Source organism: Falco cherrug, chromosome 5 (genome assembly GCF_023634085.1).
Source record: "Falco cherrug isolate bFalChe1 chromosome 5, bFalChe1.pri, whole genome shotgun sequence".
Lineage (NCBI taxonomy): Eukaryota > Metazoa > Chordata > Aves > Falconiformes > Falconidae > Falco > Falco cherrug.
The window spans coordinates 28,596,021-28,614,165 of record NC_073701.1 but is presented as its reverse complement, the minus strand read 5'-3'; the positions used below and the strand labels follow the sequence as shown (position 1 = coordinate 28,614,165).

The following is an 18,145-nucleotide window of genomic DNA, read 5'->3' as shown; positions in this document are numbered from 1 at the left end:
TTTATGTTTGTCTGCTGTTGTTTCCTCTTTTTTTTTTTTTCTTTTTCTTTTTTTAATTTGGTGGGTTACAGCAACCTCAGCTTGGTTCTTCTGTCTGCTGCTTGTTGGTAGTGTATCTCACTCCCTCATCTAATGTTTTGGTCTTGAGTAAATCTTCACAGAAGGAGGCCCCAACCTAGGGAACTTCTTTGTAAAGAAAAGCTGGTTTCTGGTCTTTCAGACCTGCTTCCCTGAACCTTCAGTCCTTCCAGACTTTCTGTTGAGGGAATTTTCCCTTTCTCCACCTTGTGTCACTGCTGTCTAGTATCATGGTAGCTCCTCTGTCATCAACTCCTAGATCTTCAGGACCATGTCTCTTTAGGTGGGCCCAGCAGCAACATCCTCTCTTGCTGCTTACTCCTGGTTTCCATCCAAGAGGTTCAATGGACCATAACCTGTGGCCAGGTGCAGCTGGCAGGCACATAACAGCGTAGGACAACCTCATCAGTCTTCCCAAGCCAGACAGCAAAAGCTGCCCTTTCTTGCTCTGAAGTGCAATGCCCCTGGAGAAAGCAGGCAAATCTAATCAGAAAGGGGTAACCAGGGGCCAGCTGGTGGCCTTTAAAAGATGACTGCCCCTTGTTCCACATGCCTCCCGCTGAAACTGGGGCTTCCTTCACCCTCAGCCCAGAATGTCAAGCCTGAAGCAAAAGTCAGCAAGCCCCCCCCACCTCACCTCCATTACTGACCACCTGGAAAACCGCTGAGCATTTTGCAGAGAAAACTTCCCGCAAGTGGCTGGCTGGAGAGGAGCACTGGCAGGGATGCGATCCTAACAGAGCACTGCGTGCTAGGACCAGAATGTTTAGTCACACCTTCCTTTCCCTCTGGAACAAGGTGTCTCCTGGTACCATCGCGGAAGCTCAAGCTAAGGATATTGTTTTGAGGGAGGAGGGGAAGCACAGCCCTTCTTTACAGGTGGACAGGCAAGCCATGTAGCTCAAGTGATTCTGCGAATTTCGCAGTGAGTACACAGCAAAGACAGGAGCAGAGGCAGACCTTCCTTGTCCCTCTCCAGGCTAAAGCTGCACGGTTATGCCTCTGCCTTTAACCCCTCCAGCATCTTCATTGGCAAGGACGTCTACACTTAGATAATTTTATGCAGATTAAGTCTGGTCCACAGCCTTTTGAAAATTAGCTAATGTAGCCAGCTTAGCTATGGAAACCAGGTTCTCACTCTTCTGTTGTGTAACTCATCTCCTTCTAGATATCTTCCAGCCCCTGAGTGACTACACTTGAGGGTGGGAAGACACCAGCTCTACCTGTGGTTTTCCAGTGTTATGCAGGACCATCAGTGGCCGACAGGGGAGTAAGGGGATGGCAGTGGGTGAGTGGCCAGAGACCTCTGTGTGGGTCTTACAGGGATCCTTGCTGGCTCAAGGCTGCTGAGCCATTCCCACGTTAGAGGTAAGAAGGCCAGGGACCACATGAACTCATCCTTGGTCTACAGGGGAATGCCCACGGTGCAATTACAAATGCCAGAATGATGTCAGGGGGAGAGCAGGACAGAGAGGGTCCAGCACAGGCTTCAGGTACAGTGTCTGTGAAACAGCCGCCCTCTCCCTTACAGGTTCACACCAGCGGTGGTGTCCAAGGTCATCAACACAACAGCGATGCATAAAAATATCTGTGCTTTGCTAGTACACCTTTGCTGTCTATACAGAAAATAATAGCAGGAGGTGTGTAGAAATCAGCTCTCTGGTCTCCTGCCTGGTCTCCTGCCTTCCTTTTGCTCACACCCAGGGGGGTGGGCTAGCAACTCACTACACCCTCGAGTCCTTCCTCCCACCAGGAGGATGCAGCACAGCAGGCAGGACCACAGACAGCTTTCACACTGGAAATCTGGTCTTGGAGCAGTCAGAGGTGGTGGTGGCTGCAGTGGTGGGACTGGTGCCCATCCTGCCCAGTGTTTTAATTCAGGGCTCCCCACTGGCTAGAAACCATGACAGCATCCTACTCAAATGCTGTGTCCAAAGCCAGCATTGTCAGCCCTTCCTCAGCAGGCACACAGAGCAATTTTGAATGAAAAGCTTCTCTCCTCCAGCCCCGTGCATGTGCCCTTTGGTGGATGAAGAGACAGGGCTCAGTGGAAAAAGACTCTGGGGTGACCCTTCCCACTAATAAATGGGGCCGAGGGGAAGGGGACAGCGATAGACTATCACTATCTATAGACTATCACGATAGACTGTGACTATTTCTGCCAAGAGGGTGCTGATGGGGAAGCTGTGATGTGGTGAAGGGTGCCATCCCTTCTCCATCCAAGAAAGATGCCAAATATGGACAAGTATTAAGGAGCAAAGGCATTCCTGATGGAGCAATGAGGAAAAGTCACCTCCTCTCTCCCAGCACGTGATGTGCACAGGATGCAACTGCCGGCACCAACAGTTCAGTAAACACTGAAACTCATTAAAATTAATTTCCAGTGGAGTTGGGTCTTGGTGCTGGCTGTTTTTTGAACCTGATTGATAGTAAGCCTGGAGTACAGACTCACCTTTCCTTTCATACAGAGGCCACCCATCAGCTGACTAAAGCTTGGTCAGGGCAGCTCTAGTGCAGCCCACCTGGGTGGGCTCTGCTGTTTAATAAGAAGTGAGATCCCACTGCAATGGATGGAGGCATTAACTGGGTGTCTTTCCTCTACCCAGACCACTTTCACCAGGCTCATAGCAACTCCTTCTTACCTCTGAGCCTGCCACCTTCCCATCAGATTTGGCTAAAACTGGGCAAAGAGCTGAGAAGGTACGAGGGGTGGGCTGGAGAGCTGACAAAGCTGTATCTCATCAGTGCTACCTCCTCAGGCAACCGAACTGAAAATAAAACGGCTGCCTTTTCAGAGACTGAAGGGACTCATTTTGATCTTATACACCCCCTCTCCCCCTGCCACGCACAAACATTCACCGGCAGCCCTTCCCTTTACTAAGACCTTGCTTGCAAATGTGATTTAGCTAAAAGACTCTTCGCTCAGCGGTGGGAGATGCTGCATGCAGGCACACGTGTACCCATCAGCAGGGATGGGGTGGCCGTGGTGGGAGGGTGCTGGGGTGTTTGCGAGTGCAAGGGTGGGGGATGGGGGCTCACGCAAGCAGCCGGGTTTGTTCACAAGTAGGGAGGTGGGACACAGCAGGGGCGGGCGAAAAAGGCTGTGCCCCTGGGATATGTCCCTGCCCTATAAAAATGGCTTTGGCTGGATCCAGCGGCAGGGAAGATAGGCAGCTTCTGCCTCTGTTCCTGCCTCCAACAGCCTTGTCTGGGCAGGTGGACCCCGAGCAAAGCCAGGTCCTGAGGATGAAGGTCCAGGCGCTGCTGGTTGCTGCGCTCCTCCTGGTGCTGTTCTGTTCAGCCCTGGTACCATCTGAGGCATTGGGAGGCCAGGCCGACACCCCAAAGAGGCAGCCAGGAGCTGGAGGCCCTGGAGAAGATCCTTGGCCACCTGGAGATGGAGGGGACAACCTGCCTGGGAAGGGCTCAGACAGGAGCCGCACCCCAGCCGGTGCATGGGAGGTGATGGGAGAGGCCCCCCCTGGATCCAGGTCCCCCAGCAAGGCCATGGCCAAGCCCCCGCTGGACAGTGGTGAGCAGGACCCCCCCGGCAAGCCCCAGAGGGTCCCGCCACAGCCCTCCCGCAGCAGGAGCCTGGGGCTGAGCCATCACCTGAAGGGCTACGGGAAGTTCAACGGGGACACGGTAAGCACAGCGCAGCCAGCAAGAATGAGCTTTTGCATGGAGGGCTTGCAGGGGGACCAGGAGTGAGGGGAGACACCAGCCCCCCACTCCTGACCGTGGGGCAGGCAGCTCGGTGAGCCCCTTCAGCTGACCTGCCTGCAGGGCATGGAGGGGCTGTGCATAACGGCGTTATGAGTGCCGAACAAAGAGGATGGGACCAAAGAAACAGGCCCTTCCCTCTGCTTCACAGCTCTGCGGGTTCCTCCAGGGCGAGCGGGCAGGATGTCATCAGCCCCCGGTGCTTTTTGTAACAGGGAGCCAGCAGCAGCTCTGGTAGGTCTGTGCAGCACAGACAGCGAAACCAGGCAGGACAGCCCCCAAACGCACTGCCTTGCTGCAATGCAGAGAAAGGAGAGCATCCTCCCGGCACAGCCCCGCGACCCGAGCTGCCAGCAGCTTCACCGCCCAAAGGCTTGCAGCTGTTTGGCCATACGCTCATGCTAGGCAGCCAAGGCTGGGGCCTTGGCAGAGCAGCACTGGGGTGGCACCTCCCCTCCAGGCCGAGGGCTGCTGCACCCACACCGACCCATGGGCTGCCACTGTTTGCCCTCACATTGGTGGTACCTGCCTGAGCAGCTCAGCCAGCTCTCCAGCTTCAGAACGGGGTCCCCCATGCACACCTGAGCCCCAGCACCCCCACACACAGCCTCACTGCCTGACAGTCCCTGTGGCACTGTGGGGACATAAAAACCAGGCAGGACTAAGTGCAGCAGGAGCAGGTGCCGAGTGTGCCATGACCCTGCAAACATCAGGCAGAAAAGCTGCTTTTGGGCTATTCCTCGTGAGCCAAGTGTGGAAGTACTTGGTCACAGCGTGGCCTTACAGCACTGCTTGGCTTGTGGTGCAGTGACACCCAGCACCTGGTGAGGCTTAGAGCAGAGCTGATGGCCATGCATGCAGGTGACAAGCACGTCAGGAGGTGAGCACAGATCTGGCTGCACTTGTCCCCCTGTACTGTCCCCAGAGCTGAGGGACAGTCCTTCTCCAGCCCCAGCAACACTCCCCTGCCCCCAGTCTCGCATTCACCGCCCCACCAGCACTGCTATGAAGATCTCCCAGCTCAGCACCATTCCCTGACACCCCCTGCTGCACCGATGGGCACCGCTCCTCGCAGCGCTGCCTGGAGGGAGGCACAGACCTTCACTGCCCGTGGGAAACCTGCTCCACAGGCTCAGCACTGCATCCCACAAATAAGCAACTTCTCATTTATCAAACCCAAAGCAGCTCTGAGTCTGCGACACAAGCAGAGCTTGCCTTACCCAAGAAGTACCGGGTGATGCTCTGCCGGGGTAGGTGACACTGCAGCAAGAGGGTAGAGGCAGTGGGGCAGAGGCTGTGTCATGGCTGTGGGGGGCAGCTGCTTAGCGTGCTGTCTGCCAAAAGTGGTAATGAACTGCTCCTGGAACTACTCCTTCGGGCCCCGACTTCTCCAGCTCCTTGCATGAAGCTGTTGCTCTATAGCCTGGTGAGTAGCTTGTCCTGCTACTGCAGGTTTTACTGCATTATTTTGCTGTTTTAAATGGAAACCAAACATCCACCAGCAAATGCTCATCCCATCATATCACATAATCTTCTGCAACTTGGCTTTGCTTTCTAACAAGAGCCTCTCCACCCGGCCCAGCTGGGGGAGATGAAGAGGCTCTTTTGAGCTCAACTCACCCCCCCCCCCCGACATCACACCACTGTCAGCTTGAGCATCTGGAGCCAACAGCCCCTGGCAAGCATGGTCCCAGGGCTGAGCAGTTCACATCACCCCAAAATAACTGACACACTGACTGTGGGACATGCACACCCCAAAAGGAAACCTTCCAACTTCATGAGAGGCTGCTCTCGGGCAGCCCAAGCTTGTGCAGTAGGTACTTCTTTGGGGCTGCGTATGGCACGGGCTCCTTGGGGCCAGGGCTCTCAGCAGTGTGAGCACAGTGGTGACACCCCTGTGACTGGGAGGGGGTCCTGGGCCAGGAGCTGGGCAAGGCTGGATGGTGGCACAGTGGCCACCACTCTCCCTCCCTCCACAGCACTCCTGCCGCGGCATCCAGTCCCGGCCCTGCCAGAAGCCCCCAGACTGCAGCGGCTGCCTGGGGCTCTACACCTGCAAGCTGCCCGCTGGCACCTGCGACCTTAAAGCTGTCTCCAGGCAGAGAGGTAGGTTGCAAACCCCTCGGCCACTGGTACCGGGCACACACCCACCCCCGCAGCTGCCCACGACCACAGCCCTGCGGCTACACCCCTCCAAACCCAAATCAGACCCACCCTGGCAGGGCAGGGTCTCGTCCCTCGACTGCACAGGGCTCCCTGTCCTGCTGGCACGGGCCACCATCAGTGATGAATGGACAACTGTATGGTGAACGAGGCGTTCCCGTAAGTACCTGTAAGAGCCGGGATTTGCCCAGTACCCTGAGCTCTCGCAGGACGCCGACAGCCTGCATGGGGAAGCCAAGGAGGGGTATAGGGTTCAGGGTTTAGCCAGCGGCTTGGGTGTCAGCAAGTGCAGCTCCCCTGGGCATCACAGGCCCCACAGAGCTGCTCACATCGGCATGTGCAAGCTGCTCGATTACTCAGGGACCAGCAGGGAGCAGAGGTGGTGGCTTGTAACATTTAACTTTGCAGAGTGAGTGTCGCGGTTCTCCAGTACCCTTTGGTAAATCCGTACTGCCCCCAAACTGGCCTCCTGCCTTAGCACGTTTGTCTACACCCATGCACACACAGTCATGGAAGAGAAACTCATCCCAGGCTACTAAACAGAGACACCAGCTCTGGTGCAGAAGACCACTGGCTGTGGGACGTACAGGCAAATATAACGCTTTGGGTATTTATAGCATATATATAGTATATCGGGCATACCCAGCATACAGGCTCTATTCATAGTCTTCTCTGGCCACCTGCTGTCAGCAGCCTCCACAGGAGGGCACACGGATCTGTAGTCAGACAGTCTTACGCATTTCTTCACAGGTGGGTTCCTCCCAAACTTCCAGAGCCCTAAGGGACGCAGGGTCCTTCTCATCCGGGGGCAACACCACCTGATATAAAGCTGGAGAGGCTGTCCTGCAGCTGGAGACCAACGCTTTCTGTCCCACTTTCATTGTAAATCCTCAATGACACAGCTGCTCATGTTTCTTTCATTGCACTCCTCATGCTGCTGCTTTTTAAGACCCTCCTTGGATTCTGTACGCTATGCAGGCTTGATTCCCACTTTCCTGAGAGCTGCCAATGAAAGCACTGAGCGGCCATAGAGCCCAGTGCTGGCAGAGACCGCGTGGAGCCCCCAAATGAGATAAATGGGGCTATTTCACCACCCTTTTTAATTTGAGCTATTAGGATATTTCTGTAAATGCTGCCAGTATCTCAGCATGCTCACACATGAGTTCAAGCTGAGCTAAGGAGCTTGTGAGCATCGGGCATCCCGGGAATCCCTCCCAGCTCCTTACCACAGCACCCACTGAGGAAGGCGAAGTTCCATGCTGTTGAAAATGTCACTCAAGAAGGGGAACATGGAGCCCCGAGGAACAGGCTTGGCAGCTGCGGGCCACGTAGGACACCTGCTTCTGGAGGCCTGAGCTGAGCCACAAGATCAGCTTCATTTAGCACCCCAAAAAGCTTTGCAGGCATCCTGGCTGCCTTTGCATGTGTGGGTGCATCCCAGCTTTGCAAACCCTCATTTTGCTACCATTAAAAATAAAAACACCTTTTAAAAAGAGAACCAAAACACAGCATTTGATTCACCTTGAACTCCACTGCAGTTTCCTTTGGTGGGCCACCACTGCGTCCTGTGACAAACTGGGCTTTAAGTAGTGCCAAATTTTGCTCAGCACACCCGAGGGGCAGCTCCCCATACCCTCCACCTGGTCACCCCTGTGGGAGCCTGACCCTGGGGAGGGGGGTGGATAAATGCTGCTGGCTTCTCCGACCCCCTCTATCACTGCTTCAGCTGTCCCTGCACATGGGTTAGGGAGCACAGAGCTGCAAGTGCTGCCTACCTCCCCCCTGCCCCTCGTGGCATTACTGCTCTTCAGTATTTATGGTGCTCATCACAGAACCACAGAAAGGCTGAGGTGGGAAGGGGCCTCTGAGGCCAACCCCTGCACAAGCAGGGCCATCTAGAGCCATTTGTGCAGCTTACCTGGTCCCCAGATAGTAGCAGGTCACAAGACATAACAAGCCCCTCAGTGAAGCACCCTCTCCCCAAGCACTCAGCCCTCCATCTCTCCACGCACCCAGCTGCCTGCTCCTGCCACCACCCATCACAACCCACATCCTCTGTCCTTAAACACAGCACAGGAAGAGGCTGCAGGAAACTTCGGAAATGCAGGATTCAAAAGATTCAGAGCAGCACTGGACCCACGCTACCGTGTGGAGGTGAGCCCCCTTGAACCCCACTACTCGTCAACAAGGGGCACACGGACCATTTTCAAAAACTCTGGCAGCCCTGTGTAGCCCAGCGTAGCATGGCTGCCCACAGCAAAGGTACCCACACGCAGCTCTAACCCTGCAACCCCCCAGGCCCTGGGGAAGAGATTCCCCTTCGGGCCATAGAAGAGTTACCCTCTGGCTTCCTCTCCAAAGAGCAAAGGAGACCCAAGGATGTTCCAGCTGCTCTTGACTGCCTTCACAAGTGGTGCAAGGGAACAGCTTTTGCACCAGCTGGAAAAGCACCCTCATCCCACCCTCAACCTCCATGCGCCTCCCCAACACCTCCTCACCTCTCCTCCCCACTGGAACAGAGAGGCAAGCAGAAGGTCCTCCCTGCTCCCTAGCCGGCAGCACAGAAGGTAGCAGCAGGTACTCTCCCCTTGTCCACTTCCTACCATGGTTCCCAGCAGCAACACTTGAGCTGGGAGAGCACATCCCACTTTCAGGAAGCGGGTTTCCCTGGCAAGACCCTGCAGATGAGCTCCACTTTGGGCTCCCCTTGCAAGTGGCCAGGCTAGGGAATAAGGCCATCCAGGCTGTGAGGCTTAAAGAGAAGCCAAAGGCTTGGCCAAGCCAAGAGTTCAGCTTCTAAATGTCCTCTCCGGCTCACACTTGGCACCAGGTGGGCCAGTGGGCAGACACGGCTTGTCCCCTTCCCCAAAACACCAAGGGTCTGCTGCCTTTTACACCACTTGCTTTTAATTACACTGCATAAGGAAAGACCTCTTCTTGTGCCAGGACCCCCTGGCACAGCCACCCGGGAGCTGGCTGGCCCATCAAGTCCTCAGTAGGTTTAGTGGTTCCCCCTCACCCTTCTCCCTTGCTTGGAAGCTCCTCCTGGTCAGTCCACATCATCCCTGCAGCCCGCAGCATCCTTACTTTGCAGAGACCTATTTCCATACCTCTCTGTTCCTCCCCTCCTCCATGCCTGAGCTTTGCCGGCTCAGTCCCGTGGGAGTCCCACTTTGTCCTCCTGCAGCATCAGGCAGAGAGGAGGCAGGGCAAGAGTCATTGGTTAATAATTGTTCTAAACCCAATATAAATAGAAAAATACAACAAAACAAAGAATTGACTAGCTAAGAGATCCAATCTGCTGGGATGCCTGCAACGTGCTAGTGCAGAGTTCAGAGAGTGCTTGGTCCAGTGCATGGTACTGTAGTTATCCAGAAACCTGTCCCGGCAGCCCCGCAGCCATCAAATCTTCCTGTGGCACCACACGTCTGTGCGAGCACGTCCTGGCTGTGGTCAGCTCCCCAAAGCTGTTGGCTCCTGGGAGCAGGCTGAATCGGAATGGTTGATAATAGTCTGATTTATTGCTGTTAAATGGTAAAGCCATTCTCTTCTGTGGAATGATGTGCTTTGCTCTTACTTTTTGTGGAGGAATTTCATTTTGCTACCTGGAGAGACAGAGAAAGGAAAACGGACTCCTCACAGTAACAGGCAAAACAAGTGTCATTCCTCACCACGACCAGCTGAGGAAGCCTATACAGAGAATCACTCCTGCTGCCAGCCCTGGGTCCTTACCCACAGCCACCCGCCCTGCAAAGCTGGAAGCAAGTGCCAGCAGAGCAGGCCGTAGCTCTGCCCACCCCCTGGAAGCAGCGTCAGACTGGGACTCTGCCAGCCCCACAGCACACCCTCCAGAGCCCACTTGCTCAGTGATCCTGGAAGGTGAACTTATTACTAAGCTCACCTGGCCAAAGCACATGTGGGTAAGAGGCAGGGCACACCAGCCCCACAGACACTGCTGCTCCTAAATGGCCAAGAAGAGGCAAGAGGGCCAGGGATGTGATCTGAACAGAAGATCAAACTCTCTTAGCCATGGCGTCCAGTGACTTAGCAAGAACTTCTAAGCTCAGCCTGGAGCTCTCATCTAGCTCTCCTTACAGCAGAACATGGATTCAGCCTTGGGATGCTCCTGGGCAATTCCCACTGCTGATCCCTAAATGCAAACCTGAAGGCAATGGAGACTGTGTCACTCCCCCCGCCAGGACATGCATCCACCACTCACAAGTCACTGGCTGCTCCGTTGCCTCCTTTGGAAGATGGAGACATAGCCCATGGCCCAAATCTTTGGTTCTCCATCAGCCTCCAGGTCAGTGGCAGATCGGGGGCAGAGCCAACAGTGTGCCAGAGCAGGGATACACAGCCAGGCGCTGCTCACTCACAGCTCAGAGCACGGCAGTCAGTCACCAGCAGAGCCCTGCCACCCTTTGGCAGCTTCTCTGCTGCCAAACCTGAAGGCAACAAGAATCCCAAGCCTCATGAGAAGCCAAGGGGGGTGCTGGTTCCTTACCTAGGCCTTTCAGGAACCTATTGACTCCACTCTGCTCCCCACTGGGAAGTGTTTCCAGGTACTCCTGAGCCCGTACCTCAAACAGTCCTGCAGAAAGAAAGAAGTTAACAACTTCTATTTTGTTTCCCTATAAATAGAAGTCAGACTGCCCATCTGAAAGCGTACTGCCCCAAGCTTACCAATAAACTATTGCACACAGAGGGAACAACTTACTCCACCTCTTCTACCAGCTGAGCCCAGATCTGGGACAGGAGCTCCCTAACCCACTGCAAGGCTGCCTGAGTTTTTGTACCTCACACAGGGAGAGACAAAAACTCCGTTCATTCTGCTACAGACACAGCTAAGTCCAGAGAGTGAGATCAGCTGTGGAATCATCACATGGGATGTACCACCCTGTAAAAACTCTTTGAATCAGCCATCTATTCGAGTGTCCACTGCTTATGAGTGCTTGGGAGGAAACTGCTGAGGCAGGGATGAGAAACTTCAGTTGCCTGTAGAGCCCTCAGGACTTGGGATAACAGGAGTGAAACAACAGAAGCAGCTCTGGGAGGGACACGAGCATTCACATTTTCTACTAGCCAAAAAAGCCATAACCAATACAGCCAGTTCTTCCTCTAGACACGGGAAGGGGACATGAGGGACTGCAAGAATAAATGTTGTTCAAGCAGTGTACCCCTTCTATGACAGTCCTAATGAGAATTCAATGTGGAATGAGGAGGCACACACATGGAGGATACTGCTTATGTCCCTTACTGCAGTGGTGAAGGGTGCCTGTAACCCCAACCTTGATAAGAAGCTACCAGGTCACACACAAAAAGCCTCCGATCTTCAGCAGCCCGTTCCCAGGCACTGTGCAAACATTACGCCTCACCACCTTCCTGTGAGGTGATGCTCCCCTTTGGGAAGATAAGGAAACAGAGAGAAAAAAAAATCCCCAAATGGCTTCCTGAAGGCCACACAGGGGTGTCAGAACAAACTGTCAGCCTATGCTAGCACTTCCCTGCCGTGTCCCTCCCAGTGTCCCTGCACAGACACTGCAGTATCTAGCCATGGGGCTGGGGCTGGGGCTGGCAGCTGGTGAGCATCTCCTGGCTCTCGCAGGAGCAACAGCAGTTTCCGCAACAGCAGAGCCCCTCACCTCTGACTCCCTGCTTCCGCAGCTCCCGCTCCTGAATGAAGCCCCCGAACATCTGTGTCTCCATGAAGACCTCCAGGAAGTGTCGGAGGCTCTTGGAGGAAACGGACTTGCGGAAAGCCTCGCGCTGCAGGGTCCGCTCCTCTCGCTCGGTGGGGGTCAGGAAGAGGGAGTAGTGGCCCACAATCTCCACAAAGAAACGAACAAAGGCCTCAGACACCACCTCATTCAAAGGGCTGGTCTCTAAGGAGAAAACAAAGAGGCAGCGGTGAGGATAGTGCTGTAAGGACATGCTAGGAAAAGCCCTGGGTACAAACTCCCTGGGTTTTTTTCAGATCTGACATAAGCAGAGAAAGCTGCTCAAGAGAGACAGCATCCTAGGAAGTGCTTGCCATGGAAGAGGACTGGGCTGCTACTACTTTGAAAACCACCAAGCTTTGTCTTGGTGCTCACTCCCCCCCAGTGGGATGGGGGAGAGTATCCAAAGAGTAAAAGTGAGAGAACTCGTGGGTTGAAATAAAGACAGTTTAATAAATACAGCAAAAGCTGCACACGCAAGCAAAGGAAAACAAGGAATTCCATTCACCACTTCCCATGGGCAGGCAGGTGTTCAGCCATCCCCAGGAAAGCAGGGCTCCGTCACACATAACAGTCACTTGGGAAGACAAATGCCATCACTCCAAGCATCCTCCCCTTTCTTTTTCTTCCCCCAGCTTTATATGCTGGCCATGACATCATATGGTATGGAATATCCCTTTGGTCAGTTGGGGTCAGCTGTCCCAGCTGTGTCCCTTCCCAAGTTCTTGTGCCTGCCTCAGTCTGCTGGTCTTGAAAAGGCCTTGACTGTGTAAGTGCTGCTCAGCATAACTAAAGCACCCCTGAATTATCAACACCGTTTTCAGCCCAAATCCCAAACATCGCCCCATACTAGCTACTGTGAAGATAACTGACCCTATCCCAGCCCAAACTAGCACATTCTGCACGCTCCCCTCCAACCAAGAGATGCTCATACTGCCCCGCAAAGAGCTGTCTCAGCCCTGTCACCTGTGAGCCACACGGCCACCTCCGAGCCTGCAGCTCTGCCAGTGGACTGTCCCCAGGAGGAGCCTGCATCTCTCACACTGGCAGCAGCAGAGAGGTGCCTGTGGGTTCCCCTTGAAAGGAGGACAGGTGTTCCCTGCAGCCGTAAGGGAAGGATGGACAGAGCCAGGAAGGGATAAAGTACTGTTTCTCTTCACCCAAAGAGAGCTGACCCCGGTGCAATGGAATATTTAATACAGCTTCCACCAAAATCCTGACCTACCTCCTATTTCTGTGGTGTTAAATTCAATACAAGCCTAACTCTCCCCTAAGAAGCGACAGGAGAAAAAGGGGCAGGAAAAGACTTTGAAAAAGGTGCAGGAAAAGGTTTGAAACTGAAAGGCACCATGCTTTACCCTGCTTGCCATTGACAGGGCCCTCCTCCTTGTCACTCGCCAGCTCATTCCTCTGTTCCAAAATGTGTTCTAGGGCAGCCTGCAGCTTGCGGGGCAGGATGGAGTCCTCATCTTCCATCTGTAAGACAGATCCACCTCCTCAGGGCCTGGGGCCGGGAGATGGCTGGCCCCTGCCCTTCTCCTCACCAGCTCCTATCCTGTCCCCAGCACAGCAGGGGGAGCGCTAAAAATAAACTGTGAGGAGAGGAAGAGGGAGAGGGAGAAGGCGTAATATGCTTGGCATGTTCCCAGCACCTCCCAGTGCAGGACTGTGAAGAAGCACGAGAGGACGGAGAATGGGGGTGTCTTTTTCCCAAATATTCCCCTATTCTGGAAGAATTTCAGGTGTTTGACCTGAGAGGCTACCGGGCAAGGCTCATCCGTGGCCCTACCATCTGCCTGGGAGCATTCGCAACACCTCAGAGACTACATATCTGAACAATGCTGGCATGCAGTCAGGTGAGCACAACCCCTGCTCAGCTCTTCTCAGGCACGATTGCGTTATGGAGGCATAACAAGTTCCCACAGAGCAACAAAGCCAAGGAACTGCTGGTGGCTGTGTTCGAGCTCCAACCAGCCCCAGCTGAGACAGCATGATTTAGCTTAAACCTCCCAAAAAGAGGTGCAAGGTGAAGCGTATCACTGCAGCTAAGGCAGCTGACAAGCAAGAACCGCACTGAAGGAGTGGCCTTCACCCACACACCACTTCCTGCAGCAGGAGGTGCACTTGCCCCATCCTATCCATGGGACCTGAGGGACGGCAGGACCAATGCAGCCAGTGTTGCTCAGCAATCTGCCAAAGAGCTCTGGGGCAAAAATAGCTTCCTGGGCCAGGAGTATGTTCACTCATCTATCCTCTTCCCTTTAATATCCCATTGTTTCTCTCTACAACAAAGTGAGGTAAAAATCGGCAAGCAATCTTGTCTGCGGAGCAACACACAGACTCCTGTGTACCAGCTTCCTACTTGGGACCCACCCAGTGCAAGGAGTGAGGAACCACAGGCTCACTGGGCAGGAATGATCTGACGAAATCATCAAGGCTCCCTTTCCCATCAAGGCTGGGTATGCAATAGGAGATGTGACTGACAGACACAGGCTGGCAGAGCCTGCGCTGCTCCCCAGCAGACAGCGCTGAGCTGAGGCTTTCCAGCTCTGCCCTCAGCCTTGCAGGACGCCACTTAAGGACCCACTGTGCTCAAATGATAATGAGCATGAAATGATAATGAAAATGAGAGATAACGGACAATGATTTGGTCTTTAACAGCGGTGGTTTGGGATGCCCATATTATATAAGTACACAGTGACCCCTATAATGCTGCCAGCCACAAATCCTGCCTCAGTTTGCGCGGGGAGTAAGCAATCCATCCAGCCAGGCAGGTCAGCAAACAGAGGGAAGTAAGGTGTGGTGTAAAAAAGGGGGAGAAGATGAAGGATAGGCAATAGCCCTGCTCACCTGTCTCAGAAACCGGTTATTTACAAGGTCAACGACGAGGACCTAAGAGTGGAAGAACAAGAATAAAAAGGGAACGTTGTTATTTCCATCGTCGGAGTTCATCTTAATCTGTAACTGCCCTGGAGGAAAAACTTCAGCGCTGCCCCTACTCCACCGACCCACCCCTGCAGCTGGAGGAGGCGCCCAGCATGAGCCCAGAGCGGAGCCCTGGCTGCAGCTCTCTGACACCATCGCCACGGACCGCAGAACAGCCGGGACAGCAGGAGGCTCTGCTCCGAGGCCCGGTCAGGGTCAGAGCTCCATCTTTTCTCCCTGTGCGCTGCACCACTGTCCCCTGGGTGGGCAGGGAGGGAGATGCCTCCCCAGCCACGTTCAGCCTTGCTGCGTTCACCTTTGTGCACCGTGAATCCCATTCTTAATCATGTATTCCTTTCCTTAGGCGCCTGTGCTAATTAAAGGGGCAGCTATTTGTAGCAATCGCATTTCAAGCCTAGCAGACCTTGTGCTCTGCCCCTAGGCAGCACTGTGCAGAAACTAACAGAAATTTTAATAAAATCATCTCCTAACCACAGCAGCCCCACGGTGGGAGATCCCAGCCCCCCGTCTTCCCAAGCTGCGGCCAAGGCAAAGCGCAGCCCTCTGCCTCCCTGGGGGACATCTGCTTCCTCCCCCACCCCACACTTGCAGGAGCCAGAGGACGAGAGCTCGACTCCTTCACGCTACCGGCTGCCAAAGCGGAGTCTCAAGAGCAGCCTTTCTGCGACAGGAGACAACTCAGCCCGCTGGAAGCAACGGAGACCAAGGCCGCGGTGTGGCTGCAGGGCTCACCTCCTCCACCGGCAGCTCCTTCAGGCGTGGCAGGGAGCTGGAGAGCAGGCCGATGAGGAAGGGGGTGGGCGAGCACACGATGTCGATCATGGAAGGGGGCAGCACGGGGATGTAGGTGTGCTGCCAGGTGAAGGGGTACAGCAGGGCCACCGTGGCGTGGCAACACTTGGAGAGAGTGCTGGAAGATGAAAAACAACCAAGGGCAATGGCCGGTCAGTCAGGAGATGAGTGGCGTGTCCTAGAAATCAAGGCTCTTTCAATCGTTCCCTGAGTGATCTTGGTAATTCCTAGGGGCTTTCCCAAATTTCTGATCCCGTTTATCAGCTTCAGGAGCAATGACCTGAGGTATGAGCCCAGGTTATGAAAGATGATCCTGGCCCACATGCATGTGGCAAGAGATGGGTCCCACTGAATCCGGCATCTGCCACTCCAGTGCCCTGATGGGAAACACCAGACAGACACAGGGTCTTCCATGCCACCGCCTTTCACTACAGACATTGGTTTATTCTCCCACAGCATGCCTCTGTGGCTGTTCCCATGGGAAAGCCACAGTTCCGAATGCACAGGGGCACACTGTCTAGCACAGACTGCACACAGCTGCGGGGTGCAGAAGATGGCTCCACCACTACAGCAGCTGTCTGCTGGGCTGCACTGGGGCCCAGTGACCTGCTGGCTGTACTCTTGGCCTCATCAACACAGCTGGATGGCCTGCTCGGACCCCTGGCAAAGCCCTGGGCACAATGTGCAGCCACAAGGTCTCCAGGTGTTCCTTGCAGGTCGTTCAAGCCATGGTCCACTGCTGCCCCTTGGCTCGAAACCTGTGCAACATACGTGCTTTGACCCCGGGAAACCCTTAGGAGGAATAATTGCATGCCGGTGGCATCCTTTTCTATGCATCCCAATCGTACCAATAGCTCCCAGCAGCCACGCCACAGCACGGGGGAAGGAGGAAAGCAATGGCCTCCAGCCAGTGCTATCCAGGCACCCTGCAGCCCGTGGAGCTTGCCAAGGCTACTCAGAGCCACGGGACAGTGAAATCATAGGAGGGGAGCACACAGCTGGCCTCTGTAGGAAGCTGCCTGTGGCTCACAGGACCACAGCCTTCCTTCTTCCCCCTTCAAATGCCACCAGTGGCTCAGCTCTAAGCACCTTTGCTGATGACTTCCAGTAGGGTCCCATCCAGAAAACCCATCAGCTTTCTGGCAGGAGGCAGGCTGGGTCTGCAGTCAGACACAGCAGAGCTCACGGCAGGGCACCAGTTACTCATCCATTCTGAGTCTGGAAGCATTTGTATGCATCAAGCGAGAGGGAAGGCTCGCCACTATAAACCCTGCGTATAATGTAATTTTGTTTTACTAGCATCCTGGTCTCAAAAGGCTGGAGGAGGGGAGGGAGGCTGGTGTGGCCGGGAGGAGTCACATTGCAAGGAAAGATGCCCAGCTGGCTCCTGTTAAAGCCCACAGGGGAATTTACACTCAGCAACCCGGATCTGGCAGTTCATTGCTGAATTGAGAGGGAAAGGGTTTAATGGGTGTGGACTCGAGTTCACTCCGAAAAGTGAAGCCTGGTTTGCCTCCCTCCAGCGAAGTCTGGTAGATTTCAATCTCTGTGCCGTTACACTAACACATGCTGAGCAGAGTGGCATGGCTGGGCTACAGCTCACTGGCTTTCATCAGGTAAGTTCAGTTTAGCAGAATACAGTTGGGGTTGCTGGTACATCAGTGTGACCATATGAAGTAATCAGGCAGCAAACAGTGTTAAGCACATGATGCTTTTTGGAGGCAAGTAAATCCCAGGGGAGAGGCCAGAATCTGCTTAACATGAGAATTTTATCTGGGACTGCAACAGGTAGGGAATGGGCGCCCGGGATCTCTGTGCTGAGAAAGTCTCTTTACAAGATGGGGACAGTTTCCTCCCCCTGCGCTCCCAGAGGCTTTTTTTTTCTTAAGGGGATACTCTATGAGGACCCTTCAAAGGCTGTGTCACAGACTGGTAACTTTAAGCCTTTAAATGGGAGAAAATGCTCAGTTCCACATCCTTGTTTAGGAACGTCTTAAAGTATCCCCCTCCCTTCTCCGCATTCATTCTGCTGGTTGTCCCTCTGTCACTGCTCTGAAGCTGTGCCTGCCCTCATCACAAGCCTATGTCTTGCTGTGTCTACCACACACACAAGGTAGATAATGAGTCAAAACAAAATGAAAATAATGAGAAAGCATAGAGCTAGTAAGAAACAGGAAAATTTACAAAAAAACATCCCAACATCAAAAAAACCAGAAAAAATGCAGGAACATTATCAGAGAAGATAATTTTTCTTGTAATCTTTCATACAAGCTAATCTTGAAAGGAACTGCAACAAAAGTGAATGTGCCATCTTACAAGTGCACTCCAAGTTAATGGGATCCTTTAAAAACTGTCTGCTTCAAGTTTGTGCTACTTTTACACCCATCCATTCCAGGCCATGTTAGCAAATGCAAAAGCAGGGGCTTCTCTTCCCCTCTGTTACTGCAGAGCATATTTTCCACTTCTCAATTTCTGACTGATAATAGCTCCAGTTAAAACAGCAGCAGCAGCATGGAGAAAGTCAAGAGAACTCCGCCCTTCATCACTTGTGCAGAGCACTGTGTCATTACTCATGGCCTACCACTGGACTTACTCCTCTTTGAGGAGAGGTTGAATGTGGAAGCATTAGGAGTTTCACCTTTGCCACAAATCCTCGATCTTGAAGGCACATCCAACTTTCCTGCCTAAAGCTGGATGTGTTCCCAAAGGAACTGACTTTATAGATA

General features: G+C 53.8%; 1 protein-coding gene across 3 annotated transcripts in view; it reads right to left on the bottom strand.

Annotated features, from left to right (window-relative positions):
* Nucleotides 1-8,849: 8,849 nt before the first annotated feature.
* The window catches only part of DENND2A (DENN domain containing 2A), a 60,170-nt gene continuing 50,874 nt past the window's right edge, over nucleotides 8,850-18,145 (bottom strand). For all 3 annotated transcript variants that reach the window (XM_055711509.1, XM_055711510.1, XM_027799373.2), the window contains exons 15-20: nucleotides 15,360-15,537; nucleotides 14,532-14,573; nucleotides 13,040-13,157; nucleotides 11,607-11,846; nucleotides 10,469-10,555; nucleotides 8,850-9,569 (exon numbers count right to left, since the gene is read on the bottom strand). In XM_055711509.1, coding sequence (XP_055567484.1) covers nucleotides 9,538-9,569; nucleotides 10,469-10,555; nucleotides 11,607-11,846; nucleotides 13,040-13,157; nucleotides 14,532-14,573; nucleotides 15,360-15,537 — 697 coding nt within the window. In that variant the 3' untranslated portion in view covers nucleotides 8,850-9,537. The remainder of the gene's footprint in view (nucleotides 9,570-10,468; nucleotides 10,556-11,606; nucleotides 11,847-13,039; nucleotides 13,158-14,531; nucleotides 14,574-15,359; nucleotides 15,538-18,145) is intronic.